The 25,492-nt window shown below is 43.3% G+C and overlaps 1 protein-coding gene across 11 annotated transcripts in view; it reads right to left on the bottom strand.

The window, feature by feature from the left end:
- EIF4G3 (eukaryotic translation initiation factor 4 gamma 3) overlaps positions 1-25,492 on the bottom strand; it is a 154,580-nt gene that overhangs the window by 8,204 nt on the left and 120,884 nt on the right. For 7 of the 11 annotated variants that reach the window (XM_084300406.1, XM_084300410.1, XM_084300414.1 and 4 more), the window contains 15 exons: positions 24,592-24,702; positions 20,469-20,639; positions 19,248-19,445; positions 18,375-18,521; positions 17,853-18,089; positions 15,469-15,573; positions 13,539-13,671; positions 12,688-12,782; positions 11,167-11,260; positions 10,354-10,471; positions 8,869-9,092; positions 7,075-7,190; positions 4,711-4,883; positions 2,363-2,488; positions 1,361-1,442 (listed from right to left, as the gene is read on the bottom strand). In XM_084300406.1, the coding sequence (XP_084156532.1) occupies positions 1,361-1,442; positions 2,363-2,488; positions 4,711-4,883; positions 7,075-7,190; positions 8,869-9,092; positions 10,354-10,471; positions 11,167-11,260; positions 12,688-12,782; positions 13,539-13,671; positions 15,469-15,573; positions 17,853-18,089; positions 18,375-18,521; positions 19,248-19,445; positions 20,469-20,639; positions 24,592-24,702 (2,130 nt within the window). The remainder of the gene's footprint in view (positions 1-1,360; positions 1,443-2,362; positions 2,489-4,710; positions 4,884-7,074; positions 7,191-8,868; positions 9,093-10,353; positions 10,472-11,166; positions 11,261-12,687; positions 12,783-13,538; positions 13,672-15,468; positions 15,574-17,852; positions 18,090-18,374; positions 18,522-19,247; positions 19,446-20,468; positions 20,640-24,591; positions 24,703-25,492) is intronic. The other 4 variants (XM_084300413.1, XM_084300408.1, XM_084300416.1 and 1 more) reach the window with 1 other exon arrangement.

The raw sequence follows: 25,492 nt of genomic DNA, 5'->3' as shown, positions 1-25,492 counted from the left end.
GTGACTATTTTCTGTGCAGAGATCAAACCTCACATTCAGGTACGTAACACCAAGTTCGCTGTTCAATTTTGAGAATTTGCAAACCTTGAGGAAAAACTCCTTTGCAGCACGTATACTATCAACCTATGTTGCACTGGCCTTTTGGTATCCTGTCCAACACAACATATGCACAATTCTGACAAGAATAAAAATCCTAGTAACAACCAGCTCTTTTCCCTCAAATGCTTTGCAAAAACTTTTACCTCATAGCACCTGCACAAGGGACATCGCTGTGTAGCCTAGGTTAAACACTAATAAAAGCAGCTCAATTTTCCATTTACAAAGCAGATTACAATCTTAAATTTACAATGAGGATTATTAAATGCTACTCGTGCATAGTTCCTGCTACAGTTCATCAGGATCTGAATTAGATGACTATTGTTGCATTAGAACACCTATCCTGAAATACCCAAGTCCAAGTATTGGACCGGACAAGACAGAGTTATAAAAGCTATGCCAGAAACCCAAGCCTGTCTTTCAAATCTTCAGAGCACAGCAGCTTTTTTCTCACAGAACAGAGGAAGGAAAAATAAAATGCAATCAAACAAAAAAGAACATGACTGTCCAAACAAGCATAAGACTAAAATAAATTAAAAGCCACTATTTGTACTGCTAGCCTGAAATGCTCCTGGAACAATCACCCTTATTTGAATGCATGCTAAAAAAAACAAAAAGGCAAGTGAGGGATTTTACAGGGTTTAAAATAGACACTATCCATAGTGCAGTATTTTGCTGGATAAAAAAAAAAAAAAGGACAAAAATGGAGACAGAGTTATAGGGAAATCACCAAACTGTTTGTACACACGACTGTGAAATGTGTAAGAGAGCTCTAGAAGTTACAGGGTGAAAAGGTGTCACTACCCCTAGTGATGGGTGAGTCTTAAGAGTTGGCAGATTTAGTTTGGATAAGCATCCAGAAGTCTGAGAGGCCATCTGGAGCTTATCCGAACTCTCAGAACCTCTCCGGTCTGCAAGAACAGCTCTCTCGCAAGATTTCCGGCACTTGCTGCTTCTGGTCAGCCCAGAAATACCTTGAGAATGTCCCTCTTGCAGTATTTCAGCACCCTAGCTTCTGGAAGAAGCCAGGTGCAAAGGTACCTGCAAAAGGGAAAAGTGATGAGAAAAAAAAAGTTAACTTTTTGGAACCTTGTAAGGCTTGGTTTGAAACTGGGGATGAAGAAGAAGCAGGTTTCCTAAGTTATCTGGACTGGCTGGTCCATCCCTAAATATCTTCTTGTGGGAAATGTGAGCATGTAGGCTTCATGCATAAACATACACTTGTTGCATCCAGCTCTTATCTACAGTACACCTGGATACTTACCATTTGTTTGCATAGAAGGTGCAAGATTTCAGCAAGCAAGACCCCGGCTCTTCCCACAGGAAGCAAAGGTTTGCTAAATTCTCTAGAATGGAAGAAAAACAGATATTTTTTCTTATAATTTGAATCATTTCTGAAGACAGTTAAATTCTCATTAAACAGCGCTCCAGGTCTGGAATGCAAGGCAAGGGGTAGTGATCAAACTGAGGCACGAAAACAGCTTTAACTTCTGGCAGGGATAAAGGATTTGATCTAGCTAGCACTGCTAATAAAATGGACTTTAGTGATGCACTGCACTTGCTACAACAGTGCTTATTACCGATATTTTTTTAATTTTTTAGTGAGTTCAAATCCACTCATTTTTTGTGGGATGTTGCATTTAGGTTGGAGGACCCTAAAAGATCGGAGCTTTGGGGGGAAAAAAGGCTATTATTTTCTTAATACACTACTTACAGGAAAAGGGAACCATTCAGTTGACCTCTAGTTAATCCCCAAATGTATAAGGACATGTACAAAATAGAGGAACTTTGGTCCTGGAAGCAGTTTCCAGTCTTGCCAACAAGGTTTTGTGCCTGTGTTTAAGGCAACACCCAGACAGTTGTTACTACACTCCAAGACAAAGAGATGTGCATGATACCTTGCTCTCACAGAATCCAATTCTCAGAGCTTCAGCATGCTTTTGAATGACACTGACTGTATAACATCAGGTTATTTTTTAGCTCAACTGAAACAAACAGGACTGTAGTATACTTATTGATAAAACTTTCACCCCTGAACCATGTCTACAGAGCAGCAAGCTCCCTTCCCATCACAGCTTTCCTTTTGGTGCAAATTAGAGTCCCAAAAAGTATGCAGCAAGCCCTGCAGCAACTCATAGGAGAAGCTGAGCCCTTAATACTATACGTTTTTTATCTGCTGATGGGAACCTTGTTGTCAAAATACTGTGGCATAGCCAGGCAGATGGCTCTGGCTCAACCGCCACTGAAAAAGAGCAGCAGTACTTACTGTATAAGTTCTCTCATAGAGATTCCTCCTTCTTTTAACATGGGGGTCACCAACTCAGCTAGGTACAACCAAATATGGGGTATATCTATGGCCATATCGTCTGCCATCTCCAAGGTATCTGAAAACCTTCAGGAAAAAGAAAAGCGTCAAGCATTAAATACAACTCAAATTGAGGCTTTTCCTGCAAAGTAAATGTCTACATTTAAAAAATCCTTTGTTAAAACAAACCAAGATAACAAAGAATAACAAAGAATACTATTGATGTGTTATGCTTTCAAGTGATTCAAAACTGCTAGGAGTAAATTTCTCTATGCAGTAATGCAGAGCATGTGGAAAACGCAGTGTATTCTGTAAAACCGGTAGGTAGAGACAACACATCCAGGAAAATTTCATATACAGTAATTCTTATATCCCAGGAACAAGCTGTTTGCTAACCAGCACAAACCTGTATATGTAAACAGCATTTTTGTCTTTAAAAGATCTAGTAAATTGAGCCTTCTTAAAAAATCCAAACATTTACGGAAGGGGGATTAATAATAACATAGGTCCAAGTGTAAGGCAATCAGCAAAATGTTGATGAATAAGTAAAACAATGTAAGAGAAAGTTCAATACACAAGAGGGTGGTTGGATTCTTCCTCCACAAGCTATTTGCTCAAACCAGCTAGAGAATGGTCATCAGGAACAGAAAATGCAGCAGGCTGAATTACAAAACTGCTCCCCAACTCTGGAAACCAATACAGTTTCCAGAATTGTTCAAAATTTTTCTTTTTGATAAAAGCCTTGTAGGTAGCTTCACTTTTCATACCTGGTACAAGATGGTAATTTTTCTGGCTCTCCTGCCAGTCCTGATTCTTGTCCATTTCTCCCTTAAAAGCTCAAAAATTCTGGGGTACAGCTTCTAAGCAGGAACCATCACCTTGACTTGTCTCTTTATGTCCTCTGTTCAACTTAGTTTGCCTAAGCACTTTTGCCAGAATTTGGTTTCCTGCTGTGTATCTCTCCAGACCTGTGCTGGGACCAGCACTCATCCCGTAACCGCTAATTACAGAGTAATTTGCCTTGCATGAATAACAGTAGTGGTTTATAGTGTTCTTCTCATGTGCCCATTGAAAACCATGGTGGGCACTTGCCCTTTCATCAACTTCAGGACCTATTTTATTTTACTTTGTTTATGCCATATTTAAACCACACGTCCTACTATTTCATCATGATATTACTTATTTGGCATCACAACTACTTGTCCACACCTTAGGAAACACAGGGACAGCTTTAATCACAACCCATTATGGGAACGTGTCGCTTCAAACAACTTGCTTCAATCATCAGCAACTGCATGGACACACACAAGCATGCTACCTGGGGATGTATTTTGTACTGCTATTCTATACAGTTTTGAACTTAGGCTGCCTAAACTTTTCCCATGAGCCACTCAATTTCATCATGATGAAATTCACTGCCAGATGTGGGTGCACAGGGATCACCACTGGAGCTGTCAGCAGTACCACAGTGAGACAAGATTCAAATAAAAGCAGCAAGACAGGGCAAGATATGCAGAAACTCAGCATTTGAAAGCATTATTTCATCTCTCTGTTCTCTGGCTGCTTTTCACAGCTATCCATTTTAACCACCCTGTTCTAAGCCCTAGCAAGGACTGAGTGGTGCCAGGGATCCCCCCTGGGTTCCTTTTACAACCGGACAGCACTCACATCCAGAGTCAGTTACCATCTGAGAGCTGAAATGAGCCAGCAACTGAAACTCAGTTCTCTGATGAACACCTTTCCCATCTGAAACCGTATCTGGTGCATGTTCTCCTTCACAGACCCCTGAGGCCATGTCTGCACCCTGAAGTTGAGTTGCCCCAAGCAATGGCACTGTATGGGCGAAGTCTGTTTTCACCAGCGCGAGGGTGACTGCCATTCTGTGGATGCTCCGGACTTCAGACCATGGAGCTTTCAGGCACTAATGTCACCTGAAGATTTTTACCTTTTTCCTCCCCTTTCAATCATATTTAATGATTTGCCAAAAGCCAAACATTGACAAACACATTGCAAAATGGAAATCTAAACACACGCATTTAAATATACACCTCCATATTTGCTTAGAAATAAATACTTACATTAGTACAAAAATATTTACTTTCATTAAAGCATCTGAAATAGTTAAAAATACACTGAAATATTTACATTAATTGTCAGTATACCCAGGTGGAAATGCTCCTTCAAAAAGGATGCATGGAGAGAATAGGATATGAAAGCAAAGAGGGAAATCATTCTTGTCCAACACAAACAGTGCTCATCTGCAATGAACACTCAAGAAAAGTATCCGTTTCTGTGTGCAGAATACAAACCCCTTGAAGAAATCCTGCTTGCTCAGCTTTCCTGACTGCACCAACTGATGTAATAACTGGCCCATGTGATCCCTGGTGATCTGACTCCTCTCAAGTGTCGACTCCACTCCCACTCGCACGAAAACAGGCAACAGATTCTGGGCACTGAGCTCCTCCACGCACTGCATTGCTTCCTGTTCAAACGACATGCAGGATCATTTGCCTGAACTGCAAACATCAACAAAACAAAACAAGAAGTGGCGCAGAAGGATGTTTACTACTAGCTTCGGGTGCACTGCTTAGCAGCTGGCGTATGGGATGGGGATTTTTCTGATGGCAGGTCAGGAGACTCCTGGCTTTGATTTTTCTTTTGAAAATGGGTATTTATTGAAGACGAAAGTGCTGAACTAGGCTGTGAAACCTCATCACAAATCACCACTGAAATGGCAATCAGGAATTAAAAAAAAAAGATGAGAATTTAGACTGTGCAGGCAACCAAATTTTTAGAATAAACTATCATGCTCCAGGGTACAGCTTGGCTGCTAAGTGTAAGGACAGGAATTGTCTTCTGGATGCCATCAAAATGCCTATCATTTCATAAAATATCAAGCCAAGTCAAAAAGACGAAATATCTGGCCTGGCACAGGAATGCCTGCTTAAAAAAACACACCATATAAAGAAGCAGAAAACGCGGGTACCATGTGAAGGAAAACCTCCTCCTTATAAAGCTTCTACTTTCTGGCATGTGCATTTTGCAACCTAAGCAAATAAAATGCTCTTAAATACAGACTTCCAGAGAAACGCTCTGTCACACTTCAAAAGATGTCCACTGTCATCTGCAAAGATCTTCCATTGACTGTCTAGGTTCAGCCCAATGTATCTCAACAGTCTCCTAGCTAAACACATCTGCTGTTTGTCTTAGGCTATGCCTTTGCTTATCAAGAACTGGCATCCCCAGCTGCAATGCTGGAGGCCCCAGCTGGCTGTTTTCCGCGGGTCAGGATTTCGGCAGTCCCAGACCGCATGCTCAGGTCAGAGATCAGACGTGCCTGACGGATCCCCATTTCTCCAGGACAGAGAGGTGGCCATGCCGCTGGTCAGCCCTGCTGGCACTGGGTGCTGACGTACAGCTCAACTGCTTTCATTTACAGGCAGGTTAAATAGCAAAGACTAAACTCAACACTATTCCTTTGCTATATCCTACATTAACATAAGCACTCATATATGGTATATTAATGTGAGTTTAAGCTGCGTGTGTCAGAAAATTTGTCACATATGAAGGGCATTGAGATTTTAAAGTTATCAAGTAACTTCTTATTGCAAATGCACTGCCTCAATCTGATGTCCTTTTTAACCAGATGGACACTTGTCTAACACAATTCAACTGTATTCCCATCCAGCCATAAAAAAAAAAAAAGTCATCATATTTGCAAGCACAGAAACCAGAAACTGAACCTCTTTTAGCCCTGCATATCCAGGGGTTAGACTCTGAAGTCTACTTGAAAAAGAAAAAGGACTGGAGACTACTTTGTTAACTGGCCCAGCTGTCCTCTGCCTCCTCCTGCTGAGATCTGCCAAGCCAGCAAGCTTGGGGATATTGCAAATCAAAGAGTATTTTTTCTCCAAATCAGAATTTTCTCCTGAAAAGAATTCTGATACAAACTTTTCCTGATAACTAGACGACTAGACATGAGCCCCCAACAAGCCATAAGAATATTCCCTTTCCTGATTTTAACTGGAAACACTACAAAATAGTGTTGCAAGAAGCAATACTATTTTTAGGGTGCCAAACTTGACCCTAGCACTGTCATTTCAAACTTTGTGCGTTTCTAGAATTTATTTCAGCAAAAAATCAAACCATTTGGCTCTGCAGCTAATGTAATACTTCTTGTATAACTCCCTGGACAGGCTAAAAATCCATCTACAAGGGAAACAAAATTGCAACCTTTAACTAGGAAGTTATGACAGCTGCTCAGTAATTTTCAATGTTTATTAAAAATACTCTGGAGTGGTTTGTTCAATATTTAGTATTGCTTTATCTGCCTCCAGATCACAACAGCACATGCTTTGATAACTAAATGAAAACCTCAGTTTATTTTCCCACTAGCGTTTCTGCTTCCAAAATTGCAGTTATTATGGAGCTGCTCAGTGATTCATGACAGAAACACATACATCTTCCTACTTAAAACGCACAAACTGGCCTATTTTTCCTACTACCAGCAGGGCAGAAAACACTCACGGAACTGCTGCCACCCAAATTTTAACAGGCCCCACTGCTTCTGCTACCTCTGAGAACCGGGTGCTTCTGCTGTTCCTGGAGAGAAAATGCTCTCAAGCCCCACAGCTGCAGATTTTTGTGCTACAAAAGGTTCTCATTTTGCTTACCTTAAAATCATTAATATGCAAGAACTCATCAATGATAGATTTGCATTTTCTCTCTATTTCTTCTTCTGATAGCGAAGGCTTCTCTTGCACTGGAGCTGGGGGAGCTTCTGGCTTGACTGGTAGAAACAAAAAAAAAACACATTTGGAAAAGGAAAATCAGAACTGTTTGCAAAGATGACATTTTGAAAACAGAAGTCAGAGCCGTTTCTGCTGATTGTCCAGCCGCAGTCCATAGCAAGTTTTGCTGTGATAACTGGAACAAAGATGATTTACAAGCAGGAATGCGATGGCTGAAATAACAAGCGCGGGGTGTGCTTTCTGACTCATCATCAGGCCTGCATTGCTTCTTTCTTAGTTACATTTTCCCCTATATGAACTCCCAGTAACGCTGCAAATCAACCTTCTTGTAGAAACAACGGCAGTGATATGGGATGCAACACCTTCAAAGCACTATCAATATTAAATAATTATGCTTTGAGCTGTTACAGGAGCTCTTGACAGTATGCTACAAATTTTAAACATGCTGACTGTGATGGGCAGCCACCCCAGGTAACCTCCTGGTCATGTTCCCAAACCCCAAAACCTCACTTCCCACGAAGTCTTTTATGAACCTTCCTCCCGAAGCAACCAGTGTGCTGTGTCATGGAGGTCAAGATGTATTCCTCGCCACTTCTACTGCAATAGCACTTTCTAGATGTTTCATAAGGAAGAATCAAAACTTTTGCAAAAGCTGTGTCCACAGGCAATGTCATCTTAAATGTCCTCAATACTTTCTCACTAACAAATCACCTCAAGCTGGCAGGATCAAAAAGTGGGAGCTGCAGCACTGACGAGGTGACAAGCCACCCCAGCGGGTGCTAACACCACGCAGCACTGAGACCTGTTGGGATGAGGGCTGGCAACAAGGCAGCACTAAAAAGATACCGTGTATGGTCTGTCCCTGCCCCAGATGGCTGCTCACATTCAGGATGGGTAGACAGGGCTTTACTGGACACTGAAGAGGCAACTGCAGAACTGATCAGGGATTTTGGCCTTGTAGATTGCAGCATATATGAACACTGCTGAAATCAGTGGGATCTGCAGCATGCAGAAACTTGGAGGAAATGCAAGTGCAGGAGAAATCATGTGGCATTGCACTGAAAATGCTTGGCTCTGGAATTACGCCTTGGGACCACTAAAACAATCCTGACCTCTGCTCTGGCCTGGGGAGGAGGCTAAAGTACCCCAGAGAGACGGTGACTGGGAGCTAGGCCTGATTTTATCTTCTAGTTGCGCTGATTTCTGTAACCAGTTGGTGATTAACAAACAACAGACACAAACCCAAATCTCCCTTAAATAACCAGAAAGGCCCCTCCAAGCACCCAACATGCTGTATTCTGATTCTCTTCAAACCTTGTCTCTCTGACTTATCACGGGAGAAAGGGTTTAGGATACGATATGAACTGAGAAGATGCCCCTTGATTTTGGGGACTTCTGTCCCAGAGACCAGTGGTAACAATGGGTATCAGTAGGAAGGACAATGCCATTTACTGGTGTTTCACTGATATCTGCAGCCTTTCAGCTCCAGTGAATCCTAAGGAGTTGGCGATAGGAGACGACTCTAAGGCCCGTATAAATCAGTTGTGTTACAAACCTTTGGGAGGCAGATCTCAACTATCACAGCTTGACAATGTGTCACTGCGGGCCAAATACTCACATCACTGCACAGAAATCTGTCACTTTTACTTACAGATTCTCCCCTTAAGCCTTTTCATGCATTCAGCAAGATTCCCCAAGCACAGACGAGCAGCTTACCAGATTCCTTGGCTTTGTTCCTCTCTGCCTCTGTGCTGTTTCTGTCCATCTCCATGCCGCCTGTTAACTGCTTCACCGTCTCCAGCATCTCTCTCCGCTGCTCCTCTTGTGCCTGATTGTCGAGCAGCAGCTCTTTACTGCTGCTGCCCCGTAGGAAGGTGTTGGGACGGGAGAGGGAAGGTGGGAGAGGTTTGTCATTCTTCTCCCGGCCCGTGCTCCCGCGACTGCAGAACAAAACCACACGAATTTACAGTACGAGTAACCCCTGCTCGCAATTCTGATGTTAGAAAAGATACTGGACAGCTTTCTAGTATTAGCAGGAAAACAAACAAACAAACAATAGCAGCAAACCAGCAGGACTGTCATCTCTACTTTTTACAGCTGTTGCTATACAGAATATAATCAAAATCAACTCAAGTCTCAGAGATGCACAAACATACTCAGAACAAATATTCAGAGTGGACAGGCAGAGACAATGCTTCCTAGAGAATATGTGGAAAAGCAATGAAGTCCTTATAGCACCCGTTTTAAATGTAGAATGGTGACATTTATGATGTAAAAGCACTGATTTACTGTGAAATACTCTGAGTGGTGTATTTTTACTCATTTATTGAAAAATATCTTCAGAATATTGAAGGCTATCAACAACAGGTGACAAGGACATGTCCTATTAATTAACGTGTCAATGAGTAAGATGTGCAAAATGTTACCCAAATTGAATAATCTCTAGGTAAGACAGAGTTTTAGGTTAAAAAGAAAGGAATAAGCTTGAGAAAAACTTCAGAGAGACAGACTGACAAAGCAGTATGGCAGCTGGTGAGCACTGGAAGGAAGAACTAGTGACATTCTAAGTAAACTGTACATTTATAAATCATGTCTTGAGTTACTAAATTATTAAGGTTTAATATATGTTTCATGCTACAAGCAGGAGTGGCTGTAGGCCTGGTGAAATCGGGGCAAGGGAGAGGACTGTGCAGCCTTATGTATGCATCGCATGATGTGGATGCATGGGCAGGCTTGGTCGCAGCTAATGGGCAGGGGTCAGAGACAGCCATAGAAATCGAAGAGCCTTGCTAAATTTGTGCAAGGTTTTATGCATGTTTTCTGGATAAACAAAACAAATTATCTGGCTTAATACGTTACCACTGAGTTCAACCTTCACACCTATTGTTTACATTTTATCCGAACAGTTTTGAACATGTTATAAACTACTAACAAATATATCCTTCAGATAAAGGGGGGCTGAGAAACAGAAACTAAAACATTCACCATAACTGCTTTAAAAATTAATACCACCTGTCTCTCCTATGAGAGATAGTATAAAAGATTAATGTGTTTTAAGTTAATTCGAAGTCCACAGAGGGAAAAATGACCCAGCCATTCCTGGAAACTCAAGGAAATTCTCTTCTTTCTGCATGCTAGTAGCAGCTAGAGCAGCAACTGAAAAGCGCAAGTGTACAGACAGCCAAAGGGACCAAACCTTACCTAGTTAAGGCCCTGCGAGAATCTAATTCTGAGGATGCAGATGAGGCAGATACAGATGAGACTGGAGGCTGCAGTGCAGAAAATCTGTTCAAACTAGTGGCACTTGGTCGTAAAGAATCTGGGGGATTGTAAAGACAACACAGGTAAAAGGGACAAGAAGGTCAGTAGCTGCTGACACCTCAGCATCACAAAATCATTTAAGCAATTGCTGTTTCCAGAGCGATGGGGAGAGAACACTTGGAAAGGGGCTGGTCCTGCTCCACTTCATCCCCACTTGTCAGGCAGTCACAAGCACAGATTTCCCTGTAACATACCAGATTTACGGTAATGCCAGCGTTCCATATGAATGCTGTTTTTATTTTGAGGCTGGATTACTGTAATGATTCAACTGCTGGTTGTGTCAAGACGAAAAGCTCTTTTGGGAAAAAATACTTCTCTGCCTTCTCCTGTCTACCCCCCCACCCCCCCTTTCCCATCCTGGTGAGTCACAGGACAGGTAAAGCAGGAGGATACATCTGCTTAGAGCTAATTAGTGGTGGTGGAGCCTTGTGCAACTGATTACTTACAAAACACCCCAAACCAACAACCATTCAACATCTATCCTGACTGCACCTTCTGTTTTTCTTTTCTGAGCTAAGCGCCCAGCTCAATCTCACCTCAAACAACGGATGCTCCTACTGAGGGTTTGCTGTTGTGTTACCATTGCAGTACAGTGTGATTTAAGAAATGCATTTGTGAGCATCCCCACCCAAACCCACTCCTGGCAAGAACAGCTGGTAGAAAAGCAGAGGGTGAGAACTTGTCCTGACTTACCCATCTCGCTTGCCTTTGCTCCACCACTGCTGCCTTTTCCCCAGCTGCCCAACTGGGCTTTAGGCACAAGCTGAATCTTCTCATCTATTGTGGGCTGTAAAACACATCAGGAGATGTGGTTACAAGGGAAAATCTTGCATCTTATTTACAAACGGGCTACTTCTTTTGTAACGATACCCATCATGTGAAAACCAAAATACACTTTAATGCATTTTTGGAAGACTGAACTCTAGCCAAAGACAGAGGATACAACCAACAAAGGTCATTACAAACAGCCTCTTCCGAAATGTCAATGAAAGACATTTATAATGACCAGGAACTATGAAGCTCACTAAGGAGGAAAAAGTCCAGTGTATCAGTACTCGGAAGACATTCAGATTGTTTGTGGTAAGTAAAATGGTCCTGTGGTGTCCACTCCACCTACCAGTCATGGCTTTGGGGGAAATCTGCACAGTAACAAACAGAATTTAGAGGGCAAAGAACAACAGTAAGTTTCAAACTTGAAGGGAAAAGTAGCCTCTTGACAAGAAGAGAACATTGATTTTACAATGCTCAGTAGGCGAATTTATTGACAAGGAGGTTGTGACCCTGCAGATCTCTTTGTACGAGCTCTTCTCACCTCCCAATAATGCTGCTGTTGTGGAGCTAGGTCTATTTGTACTGTAATTGCACTAAACGGAGTAGAAGGACTTTTCCCAGATGAGCTGTAAGCCCAGACAAAAGCAGGCTGGATCCCTCTTGGTAATTAAGTTCTGGAGTCTGTTTTATGACTTCCACAAGGAACAAACTGAGCCTGATCTGCAGAAAGGCTGCAGTCTGTCCAGGTTCTACTTTACAGCTCTCTGAACATCCGGGCACTGAGAGTAAAATTCAGGGAGAGTGACATTAACTGGGACACAGGAATGTCTGGGAATCACCCTGATTTATGTCAGACTGAGTTCTCCTTGGCAAAAAATCCCATGGCTGTTCTGAAGACCATTTACATAGGAATAATCGCCTAGCTTGCCTAACTTGCAGCCTGAGATAAATGCTGCAAAAACATCACTCCAAAGGCAAATAACAGGAAGGTGCTCATATGGAGCATAGATGTGGAATTGGATCACATACTGACAGATGTAACTGCATTGAATACAAGTCTAGAAACATGGTAAAAGTGGACACAGTTCTTCTCATACTACCTGAGTCTTTTAAGCCTGGAGTGCTGCTATCTGTGATATGATAAGAACACGTTTTCAAATTGCACGTGGAATCCTTTCTACCAAGCAGCATCAGAATGGGTCTTAAGTATTTGAGGCAAAGGGTTCATACTGCCAGGTGTTTGACACTCCTGTAACAGTCCTTTGATGTGCTGCATCAGCATCAGACAGTTACCCAACTTGCATTCTCTTTTCATCATTTGATAAAGTGCACCTTTTCAAATCACATATTTTGACCTGTGAACACTGTAACGGTCTCTCCTAGATGGATGGATGCAATCTGGTAAGACCTTGGCATCTGACTGAGTCCTGTGCTGGCACCTACCTTGGTGATTTTAAGGAACTTGGTGGGGTCCAGCACTCTGCTGTTCTTTGCTCCCTGCACAGTGTTCCAACCACCTTCATCGACCCGCTGGACACCTGCCAGACAACAAACACAACCACCTTCAGCTCGTCCCCAGCAGGACCCTGGGAGACTCCAAGTTCAACACAAGGAGAAAAAGAAGATGGCGTGTTTCTATCCAAGGAAACTAAGACCCATCTAAGTAGTCACAAGTTCCTTACCTTCTACTGATACCAATTTCAGAATAACTAAAACAAAGTCTCTTGTATTTTCTTTATGGCCTGTTTTCACAGCACTTTAATAATCCTTCGTATTAAGGAATTCCAAAGATGACACGTTTCCATGCGCTCCTCAGTCCCAGTCTTTGTTTTCCCTGCTTGCTAATCCGTTTTACTAGAACATGTGCCTTTATGCCCAGAATCCGTACTGAAAGTTCTCTGTGCACTTCTGCTCTCACTGGCACTTTTATACCACCTGATTTCTATTTGTACTCTAATGGATATTTAAACATCATCCTAGTTGCAATTTGTTTTGAAGCTACTCTACACTTCCACAAAATTATTTCCAGCCTTTTTGGAAGGGAAGACACTGTTCTGATCATTCATGCTGCAAAACAGTGCCTTGCTGTGGCTGGACAAAGCAAGGAGCATGCTTTAAGCCAGCACAATGGACTACCATGCCTCAGGAACCAAGAAGATTTGCCTGGTTTGGCCCTATGCCTCCAAGAAGCACCTGTCACTTCAAATTGACCTTCAGGTAAGCATCAACTTCAAGGGCCAGTAGTAATTTAAGGTATTTTAAAAGCCAAGCGGCCAACTTGGCTTTTACTTTACCTGGTCTCCTCTTCTCTTTGGTCATGAGTTGCTGGACCTTCCTCTGTTCTTCTTGCTCTTCAATCTTGGCTTCTTTATGAATCTGCTCGATGGTCTTTGGGCCTTGGTCTGCTCTCCGCGAAACCCAGTTACACTAGGAGAGAAACAAACGTGCTCAGCGATACTTCAGGGAGCGGAGCATTGGAAATGGGGTATTCCAAGTACAGTGAACAACGCCTAACCCTGCCACCCTTGTGATGTGTTAGTGGGGTGCTCTCAGAGGGACTGGAGAAAGCTTTGTGGAGCTGGGCAATGTTGCTGACGTGGTTACTGCAGCACCACAGGTCAGAGGTATATACTCTGTATGTAGGCTATGGTGTGTATATTGGTGGAGATTGAAGGCTGGAGTGAGGACCTGGCTTTGGAGAGACATGACTGAATTAAATGCATATTAACCCCTAGCACATCTCCAGCTTTCCAGTCTTCCTAGGTCAAGGAAGAGATGAGCTAGAGGGGGGCTGCTGTTACTCTCAATGTTTATTATTGACAGTGTTCATTGGAACCCTTCCTCCAAGCTTGAGGAAAAACATGAAACTCTGAAATTTAGAAGTGACTGCATTTTATCTGGAGATGGTGCTTTGTCACTCCAGGGATTGTGATGGCTAAGAAAAAAATCCAGCAGAGAGGTGGAGATGTGTCTCTGCGAAACATTTCTACTGCTTGATGTGTCTATTCAACCATACACTTCACAGATCTATCTATCCCCCAAATTAACCAGACTACCTCTTAATCTTGCTACAACTTCAATACAACCTTTGAGATCATTATCTTTGCGTACCCTGTAGTTGAAACAGTGATTTCAGTCTGTACAAACCCCAAAACAGCCATTTGAGGTAAGAGTAAAACCCACTCAGGGCTTCAGTCAAGTGCTGTCTTGAGTCTAGTACTGCTAAAGCCACGCTGCTACCAAAGCACGTGTTGTAAGGGTGAAATTACAGCTATTTGGGAATGTTTGTGCAAGCTGCAGTCCCATTTTCAGCTGGCGTGCAGACACCCTTCACTGAGACCCCAGGTCTAACACCTTGGCTTTGTTCAAAATCCTGGTGGGATTACAAAATGGGCAGGCCCGTGCCTGCTCTGTGTGTTTTGACATCTGTGGACAGGGTACTTCCTACTCATCAGTTATGGAGTTTGGTGTGGACCCACCATCACCGCACTCTGACAAGAGCACAGATTCCATTCGCTTTTGTTTAACATGGTATGGCCAGGAAACACCTAGCAGATGCCTACCTGTAGCAGCAATACAGGCTAATATGGGGTTATTGCTCTACACAACGCGTGTTGCCATGAAGAAGAGCTCTCCTTTGTTTTACAGCCACACTGCCCCCCCAATTTGTGGGGTATGCATCCCACAGTGCTTTGGTCCCATCAGAACAAGTTAGTGCTGGCAGGGAACAGCTACACCCCAGAGTGCACAGGAATGACGACAGCTAGGCAGTATGACTGGCAGATGGGAGCAGAGGGGCTGCCGTGGCGGAAGAACATCCGAAGCCTGTCGTGGGAAAAGGGCTCAGGCATGTCTGCTGTAGTGGGGCTGGACTGGTGTTATCAGAAGCTGTTGTGCGCGCATGTCTAACAATAAGATGAACCGAAACACCCAACAGTATTTTACCCGTCTAACAACTTAATAAAAAAAAATAATAATAATAATTAAAAAAATGGAAAAAGAGACACTCCTTATTAAACAGACAGGCTTCTGGGATGATAAAGGGCACAAATCTCCCCCTAACATTCCTGTTAGGAATGGTTATTCCTGTTAGGAATGGAGTGACAAATAACATTCCTGTATGGAAGCTGCTGTAACTTCCATAATCCCTGATCTTATGTCAGTGTTCTTCTAGCCTAGACGTGCAAGGGAACATGCTCTGTTATTACTGGAGTTGGTACCTACCAGCCTTAGGTCTATTACATCCTGAAGCATGAACCGAATCCTTGAAGATGTTTTCCTCTCTTTCACAATCTTCTCCATCTGATTAAAATACTGGTCCATGCGAGGCTACACAAGAGAAATGTCATCGTCAGTGTATCTTCGAAGACAGTGAACATACTCCCTGAGGTGGGGAGTCTGTGGGCTCAGTACTATAGCACCTCCATGCCAGAAGCCCAGCTGGGGATCCAGATCTGCTCCCTGCATAAGGTGCTTTGGGGTCTTGTATGCACCCACAGGCTGGATTTGAGTGTAATACTCAACTGCATGAGTCTGCAGACACCTCCTTCATTCAGCACACACTTCCATTGTATTTTTAATTACTCAGATTATCTACACCCTCTGCATGTACAGAATAAATTTGCCATACATTAAAGAAATGCTCATTATTAAAGAAACGTTCATTTTTTCTGTGGCACAGTGAAGCCGACCTTCTGGCTAGCTGCCACCAGTAAGAGGAGTCCTGGCTCTACCTATCAGCTCCCCCTTTTCGTACCAGCAACACGTGCTCATCTCAGCCCAAGAAAAACTGGTTAAGGGAACTAAATAGTCACAAAATTAACCCTGCAGACACTGTTTCATTGCTTTACCCCTGAGCCATCTCAGCTGGGGTCAGGCAAAAGAAGGGGGGGGGGAAGATGCACTGCCTCTGTCAGCAAGCAGCTGTTTAACAGGCTCAGCTGTGGTACAAAACCCCATGAGCACTATATACCATCTTATTTATGCCTTTTCTTCCAAAAAGTGATGATGTAATGAAAACAAATCTTCCCTAAGACGCAAAGTAGTATTATTACAGAAGCCTTCACCAGGTCTAAATTTGACTTGCCAGGCTCTAAAAAGCCTCTTTGGCTTTTTTAAACAGCTTCATCTGTTTTAAGAAGTTTCAGGGCAGTTTTATAAAATGTTTCCCACTCCCTTCATAAAGAACCTGCTAAATCCTTTTCTTTACACTTAAAGTTTCAGCTCAGCACGCGAAGGTTTCCAAAGTTAGGAATGATGGGAAAAATATTTAAAGTGGACATTTTCCAGAAATTTTAACAACATTTTAGCTTCAATACAAATACGTAATTAAGTGTCTCCCTCATTAATAGAAAATAAAGGATTCTCTCTCCATCTTAATAGAAATAACAACCCAGATGGACAGGACCCAGGCACCTTCTCACACCCAGAAACACGACATCTGAAAGTATCTCCTTGCTGTACACTGCTCCTGGCTGCACCGAGCTGCAGCTCAGGGTTGTGGAAGCAGCCAGTGCACCAAAAAAGTTCGCTTTTCCTCTGTTTCTGTGCTATTAAAGACTAAAACATTGTCCAGGACTTATCCAACATGACCTCAGCTACTGCTTAGAAGTCAAACCCTGTTTTCTTCCCAACGCATGTGGAGAGATTTAAATCCCTCTTCTGGCACTTTCAAACCTGCATCAACAATGCACATGCTACTACGTAATGATGCGGGTATTTAGCCTGGGGGATTAGTGGTGAACTGCAATTTTTTGGTCAACTCTCCACAAAATGGCTTGAGAAACTGTTTCTCTGAGGATGTCCTATGCAGATCAGAACTGATCCACCGTGATCCCTGCAACCCAGTGCACTGTAAGGGAACTCCCTGCCCTGAGCAGCTGAAAACAATTAGCTCCGTTTGTTTCCAGAGCTGAGTCCAACTGATTTCTGGCAAAATCCGCAAATGCTTTTTCATCCCATGCCTGGCTTTTGCAAAGGAGAAGCAGATCGCCTGTGCCAATAGAAGCTCAGGGAGTGCGTAATGCTCTGTGTTACACACACATTTGTTGGGAAGTCAGGAGGAGGATGCTGGAGCAGTGCAGTTGCAAAACAGCTGTTTCACTCCAGCATAGCTGGAGAAGATGATGCAAAATAAATGCATCTGCCAAATTTCAGGTGGGGGTTTAAGGCAGCTAACAAGGTGGTGTGTTTTTCAGATTTAACGTGGAATAATACATTCAGCGGTAGAATTCCTGGGTAATACAAATCCTCAGCAGCAAAGAAACCGCTTTAATGTTTTAGAAACTACAGATAAGAAGCAAAATCTATTTGGAAAATGAAGCACGGGGCATATGTCAAGCACGTTTAGACTATGTGCTTGGATGAAATACTTGGAAACATGTAATGATTGGATTACACTGTTGAAAATGGTACAGAGTATTAGAGAGGGACTGAGAGGGGGGAGGAAGGCCAGGTAGTGATGAAACATCCACGGAAGAGTGGATGACTTCCTCATGCTGTACAAATATTTGCGAGGAAAAAATAAATTCTCCAATAAAAACACTCCACACCCATTTTTCCATCCCCTGCCCAGCCAGCCTCATTACTCCTTTCTGCTCCTGCCCTACCTTTGCTTTCTCAAAGTCCAGGTCCTTGCCAATCGTAGTTAGCAGGCGGCAAAGGCACTCAAGGGACTCCTCATCGTGGTTTTTCAGCAGCTTTACCACGCAGTCATGCATGATCGCCTCCGTCAGCATTTTCAGTTTGAAAAGCTCGCCAATGAATTTTATATTCCCAATGGATCTCCGTCTGGCTTTGTCCTTGGCCTCTTCCAGCTCGTCATGGAGCCGTGTCTTCTCCTCTGGCTGTAAAACAGAAAAACAGCTCTAAAGAGCATGTTCAAAGAGCACAGAACTCTTCAAAAGAGCTGGTTTTACAGACCTAGTCACTGGTGTCCCTGTTTGCTCTTTTTCTCCTAAGAACCAAAAAGAGCTTATAAATACACTAATCAAGGCAAGTATTTTTAATTACATTCAGCCAAAGTGACAGAATGAAACTCAGCTTCAATATTCCCCCCCAGTTGACTGCCATCTTCAAAAGGGATCCTTTTCAGAGGGCTCTGAGAATTTATGGGGAAATATACCACTTACAGTGGTAGCAGCTTCAAGCTCTTTCTGCTTCTTTTCAAAGACATCGTCGTCAGCTTTGTCCTTTTCAAATTCCTTCTGGCAGCGGTTTAACAGCAACTTGCGGAAATTTACTGTGCTCCCAGGTTTGTCTGCCATGGGCACTTTCAGCTGTAGGAAAAGGAAGAAGAACATCAGCAGAAATACAGCTAAACTCTACGTACAAGCGAGATTTGTTATAAGCTATCCATTACATTTTATTATGTACTTCATTTTCAGCAATGCAAGTTTGCAAGGCCATGACAGTTAAGCAGCATGTCATGATTTCCAGCGGAGTTTTAGATTCCATATGTAAAGTCACACTCAAAATTTGGCTGACGCCACCTCTGCCTGGAGACAGATTACATTTCCATTCATGGAATCCTTTAAAAAGGCCCACTGCTTAAAAACGCTGTTATTACACACTGAAGACCACGAAGCTATGCTCCTTCATTGTATGGCATAGCAAATCATCAGCTGGGGGAGGAAGGGGATGTTTTGTCCCAAGCAAGCATCTGAAAGTTAACTGTCCAAAGCTTGGCTCTGCACCTTAGGCTTCCCTTTGAAATGAAAGGGAGAAATTGGACTACCAAACGTGACTCATAGCATCTTGCGACCAGGCACAGCAAAGCGCTCGGTGCCCTTGACTCCAAAAAAAGCGTTACTCCAAGCAAAGCCTGCCATGGCCAATGAATGTAGAGGAAAAAATCTGTGATGTAAATTATTTTTATTCATGTTCAGAAACTACCCTTTAAGTCTGCTCTTGCTGCGTTTATATTACTGCTTATCAGTCCTCGGGGATAAGATGCAGAACGTTTTCCCTGAGGAACTTCCTATCTAACTTTGGAAACCTCTTACCGTTACAAGACATCTGCACATGTTTGCATACGCCACAGAGAAGCTTGGTTCATCAATAGCCTTCTCAAAGACCAGGTCGATGACTCCTTTCAGCCTCTCTTCTGTATCTACTGTCAGGTCTGTTACTTGCTTCATAAGCTGATTGAACATCTGGGGTGTCAGCTTGTTCAAGATGCTTCGTACCTTGCGGAACAGCTCCTGAATGACAGAACAACTTTTGAGTTTAAGCACAAATCAAAGAGGCATAAGGTGGCTTTGAGCAATGAGCTAGGGATTTTACAGGTGAACAGAGAAGATGTCCTGTAGGACTAGGATACTGAGGTACATAACCACACATCTGTGTACAGTTCAGCTCCAACCATAACTCAGCTACCGGCTGCTACAGATCACAGTTCACAGTTGCAGTGCCGTATTTTTGGAAATGCCCAAGCACTTTTTTTCCAAGCTCGACAGAGGCACAAAGCCTTGCTGTCACCCAACTGAAATATTCTTCTCGGTATCAATTTAGCTATGAAATATAAATTAATATGGGAGTGGTCATCATCTCTCTCAACCAGGGGCAATCAACTTTTTCTATATTTAAGGCTTTCTTTTTAAAACTGTCCTGATGATAATTAGGTCAACAAGGCTGCTGTTAGCCCTGGGAACAGAATTCTAGTGTCCTTCACGACTACCTCAGCTTATCCTACAAATTAGAATTTTCACCACCAGGCAAATACCTCTACCCAGAGAGGCTGCCTCACAGAGGAAAGGAGGGGGAGAAAGACAGAGAAAGCTTCAGAGAGAGCGTGGTTGGGTTGGGCAGGACAAGCTGAGGGAATCTTACAGAGGAACCTCAGTACTGCTGAGGTTCAGCACAGAAATGTAGTCTAAAAGGGGATGAAAAGCAAGTTCTGTGCTGGAAGTCTGAGGTTGTTTGCTTTAGAATGGAGACTGAAATATTCTACTAAAACAGCAGTAGAAAAAACAGCTCTGGAGGAGAGGTAGTAGGTTGTCTGGTGTTCCCTATTTAGACTGTCTTAATATACAGGACTGCCATTTAAACACTGGGTCAGGAATAAACAGATGAAAAAAAAAAAAAGATACAGGTAGGGGAAAGCTGCGATTCAAACTGGAATTCATTGCCCTTTTCTACTGTCTTACACAACAGCAAAGGCAAATGATCACCTTTCTTCTGTTACAGACCGCTGTACTCTCAGAAGTGCTTGCTCACACTCTCACCTGGGTTTTGACATTTTCTGGGTCCTCGGTTTGATTTTCTCTTTTCAGGCTCGGCTTCCAGGCGTTCTCTGCCTTCTTCAGGTGGACATCCTCTTTTACACACACAGTGATAATCTTCCTGGGCTCTCTCCTCTGGCCTGGCTGAGATCTCCTCGGTCCAACATTCAACAACTAGGACAAAAACATTCCTTGTTATATCCCCTTTTAAACTCACATCTTGATAAATGTTCCAGGGGCACAAGCCAACATATGCTGATGGCAACATCAACAATCACCAACTCATCCTATGACTTTTAGGACTCCCTCCAAAGCAACCCGCTGGTCCAGGTTTGTCAGAGGGAACGTGGAGACACCAAACATGTTTCTCCCAGGCAGCCTTTCCCGACACAGACGTGGGATGACCACTGCCTTCATGGCTCTGCTTCCACACTTTGGCGATGCCCAAATGCTACTCAAGTGCTGTGGAACTGAGCCCAAGTGACCAAAACAGCCTCTTGAAAGCCAGGAACTGTGCAGCTCAGACATTATTGCAAAGAGTATTTAAGGATTAAATCCTCACAGGTTTACTTCAAAAATGCCATCCCAAGCAACCAGGTAGTGATTGATTAGCAGCTCTGGCAAAAACGCTAAGTTTTACTGGAGCTTGCTTCAAACAACAGAGACGTTTAAGACGGGAATTACATAAAACACACTAACACTAACACACTAACAGAGCATCAAGGGCTACTCCTGCACTAAGGAAACACAAATCCTGACAGGTATGGGTCAAACTCTCTGTAGCTTCACAGAAGAAGAAATGGCAACATGGTACTTTGTCTGAAACAGCATCAAGTAATTCTCTGCAATGCTGTATTGCTCCTCCTAATTAAGTCAGACCTGAAAAACTCCTGAAACCAGGGAATTTTTCATCAGTTGTACTAGTGATATGGCAGAAGGCACCCACAAACTCCCACCTCATAAGCTGGGATCTTCTGATTAAGGACTGAATGTATCAAATGTTGTACTGATGTTATTTTTCACTTATGCGCTCGTATTTCTCAACTAATTTATTAGAAACGTCTTACCTCAATGCAAAAATTAGCGCAATAAAACTCCATTATCAAAGCCTGTTATTTTCAACGGAAGTAATTAATTTCTTCAGTGGACAGAAGGCAACCTCTACGTCAAAGATTGGGCCAGTTAAAGCGTTTCTTTGTTCAACAGAGTGAACAAGCCAGCACCAGAGAGGCAAAACCATCTCAGTTACTCAAACAGCTTCACTGAATACATGGGCAAAGTGCTCTCACAGCTGGTGCCTCACATGTCATGCATCATCCCTTAACTGACTTTGCACATCTGAAAACAAAGCTCCACCCTCCTTAGGCTTATATATGCAATTTGAAACAGTGGGCTTTGATGAGGTAAATGTGTGCTGCTGCTGAATGCTAATGAACATAATCACCATCGCTGCTGGAGTTCTCTTGGGCTTCATTATGTGGTAACAGCATCAAAACAAAATGCTGTCGGAAGACAACCATCTCGTGCCAGGACACGCTTGGTACACCGTGGCGAAGCACGGAAAAGGGACACATGGTGCAGCATGTCAGCATGCTGCCCTGGCACCTGCCCTGCTGGAGCGCACAGACACGAGCCTCATACCTCTGTGGGTACACATCGCAACGGTAAAGGAACAGCCAAGTCAGTCGCTCCCCAAAAATCGACAGTGCAATGAGTCTGCAAGTCATGCGAGCCTTCACAACAACTCCAGACGGACACCTTCCCCACACAGTCGTCAGTCACTCCCTACAACCTCTTTGTTTCCACTGAGAACACCTGCCCCTCAAAAGACACCGCTGCGATGCAGTGAAGTGCTGCATCTGAGCATCGCCCCTGTCTTAATGCAATTTTATGCAACTTGCAGCCACTTGTGCTGCCCAGATTCACACCGTGCAGCAAATGTACAGCCATGGAAAGAGGAAACGTCCTTCCCACTGAAGTATCAGACAATAAAGGAACAGAAAAGTGGCCAGCTTCCGCCATATGCACTAGACCTCATTATACAACTCCTTGTCTGCAAAAAGCTCAGGCTGGCCACATGCCCTGAAATTCAGAAGGTTTGGGCTAATTTCTGGCAGGGACACGGGCAAGGCCAAAGAGAGGCAACCTGCAGCTGCCCCATTTCTCTTGCACAGGGGTAACACTGGTCTGAAGGACCTTCAAACTACAGCCAGGCTGTAACGCATGAGGAGAGAGAGGCAGAGGCACGACTCTTCTGTGGGGCATGGGTCCACACAAAGCCAAAGCATTTGCTTTCTGAGCAAATAACACCTCCCTGAAGGCAACGATTTTATTTCCCTTGCAAAACTGAACGATGCAGAGACCATTCACACCTCTCCTGAACATCAGCATGTTACAGGGGGAGATGGAGATTGTCCTCATGGCTTGCTCAAATCTGACTGCCTTGGAGACCAGACCTTTAAATGCATTAATAAAACAAAAGCTTTATTTAAGATTATGTTCTTTTTTTTTGTTTGTTTGTTTTACTGTGTGAATAAACTTGGTTCAAACTAGCTGAATGTTTCATTAGGTTTTAAAAGCAGCGAACAGAAGCCTCCTCTGAATGTGTATAAAATAATATACAAATCATAAACTTTTAACAGAAAAACCTGGCTTTTTTTTTTTTTTTCCAAATTTACAAAGCAGCAAGTTAAAGAGGCATTTGAGCTCATGCCTGGCCTCCTTTTCATAACCCAGACCAAAAAATAATAATAGTTCTGTAACACCTGTGATTGTGGCACTACAGCTTGCACTGAAATAATATTTTCCACCAAAGACATGGAGAAGTGCTTACCAGATGTTACTACATTAATCTGAATTACCTGTCTTCCAGATGAACAGGGGAAAAAAGGAAAGCAGAAAGACACGGACAAGTCTCCTGCTGAGGAGCCAAAAACTCACAGCAGCAAAGTACGACCTGGTGCTCTCCCTCACGGTCCACCTCTGCTCTTAGGATACAGCCATAGTAATGTTTTAAAAACATCCAAAAAACTAGAGAACTGCTGCTCCCTCTAAGTACAGTCTTCAAGAGCAGAAAGTGAAATTGAGGTTAGATGCCAGAAACAACTGCCTTCCAGGGAAGCACAAGAACCCAGGCGACTCAAGTTTCCACCACCAGGGACTTTTATGAGCCATCCCAGACACCTGTCAGGAAGGATAAAAGCAGACACATCCTGCCTTGGCGTGCAGGAATGGACTGCTCCTCTCCAACCATATTTCTCTGTTAGCATCTTGTCACCCAACTCTCTAACTTCTTCTCTACATCAGAACATGTTTATTAGTTGTATTTTCTTCCTATGTAACAATACTCCTTATGCTGTTTGAGTTAACATGTGTTAGTTCTAAAAACAGTCATACAACACATTTAATGAAAAAGAAGGAAGGAAAGACAAAGCCAAGGAAGCAAAATAAAAGATTTTCACGTGCCGAAAGCTTGTTAGCACTAAGCTGCTTGACATTATTTCAAAGGCAAGGAATAGGCAGTGGGTTTAATGGTTTATGAGCATGGCCTGTGTAGAGGTGGAATGACCAAGTGGACAGAGAGCATACACGCAGATTTTGCCATGCTTTACAAGAAGATAACATCTGATTTTGTTTGGGGCTGAAAACCCTCTCATCCTGTAACAACTGACATCACAGGACAGCAGCCTTATTTAATAAGGTTACCTTCCACCCCTCCTCGAGGAAGATGCAAAGAAAGGCTCTACTCTTTAAAGGCGCAAATGTAAGATGTATGTTATGTGCTGAATGCTCCAAATGAACGGGGTAAGCAGGACTTACCTTTTCTCCCCCTTTCCATAGGTCTGCAAAGTGCAGACCCCTCGTGGATCCCGCTCAGGCCAACGTCCCAGCATGCCCTCAGCTGGTGATGTCCCACCCACCACTGAAGACTGCCTAGAGGGGTACAATGCAAGTCTTGTTTCTTTTTTTTTTTTTCTTTTTTCTTTTTTTTTTTTTTTTTTAAACAATGTTGCACCTTTTTGTAAAGTTTTCTGCCAGTCGTTCTTTATCAACAGTGGTCGTTATGGAAAAAGACAACTCTACAAAAAGGTGCAAAGATGGGGGGAGAGGGGGGGATTTGGCTTACCCCTATTGGCAGGTTCCTCAATGGTGGGTGAGGCGAGACCAAGAGAGGGCATGCTGGGGAACCGCACCGAGCCAGGGAAGGCAATCCAGGGTTGCTCTGCACTTTGCAGGCCTGTGGAAAGAGAAAGAGCAATAGGGATGTTACCAAGGTGCCAAGAGGCTCGGGACATTCAGCGCATGAAAGGACAGAAGGCGCCGGAGTACAACCTGCAGCCCACTGTGGAGTCGCTAAATATAGGAAGCGATGTCGACCTCAAACAGCATCAAAGTTTCAGGACCGGGTCGTTCTCTGAGACAAACCGTGACACTGAAGCTACTTGAAGACACAGACGCGCACCCCAGAACTGAGGCACTGGCCACAAGACCACTCTCAAACCAGAAATATTACATCAACTCAAAGTCTGCATCGAAATCGCTGCATTTGGCTCCGAGCCTCCTGGAAATCTGCACACTTGGAAGTCAAGGTTATTTAGCAAACTTCTTTGAAATGAGCAAATTTGAAAGGTAAATAATAGATACTTTATTAGATGTATCCAGGTAGATAAACTGAATGTACCTAGAGAGACAAATGAGAAGTGATTGCACCTAACTGAGGCAGCTGCTGCTCCCCAGCTGAGGCTGACCTAGCCTCTCGGCAGGCACCATGCTGGGGGCACCCACACACCTAGGACAAGTGATGGCACAGGCAGAAAGTAAGAATTCACAGAGTTTGGGTAAAGCCAGACAAAGGGCAAAGACTAGAACGTAAAAGGAAAGCAGATGAAAAGACAGGAAAACTAGGAACAAAGTGATCAAAGCAAAGCAACACGTAGAAGCATAGAGAAAGCAAGAACATCCACTTTTTTAATTATTATTTGGTTTGTTAGTAAAACCTATTTGCTCTATTGGCATTTTCTATGAGG

The sequence above is a fragment of the Netta rufina genome (assembly GCF_964035555.1).
Source record: "Netta rufina genome assembly, chromosome: 22".
Lineage (NCBI taxonomy): Eukaryota > Metazoa > Chordata > Aves > Anseriformes > Anatidae > Netta > Netta rufina.
The sequence above is the reverse complement of the archived record's forward strand: the minus strand, read 5'-3'. Positions and strand labels throughout refer to the sequence as shown.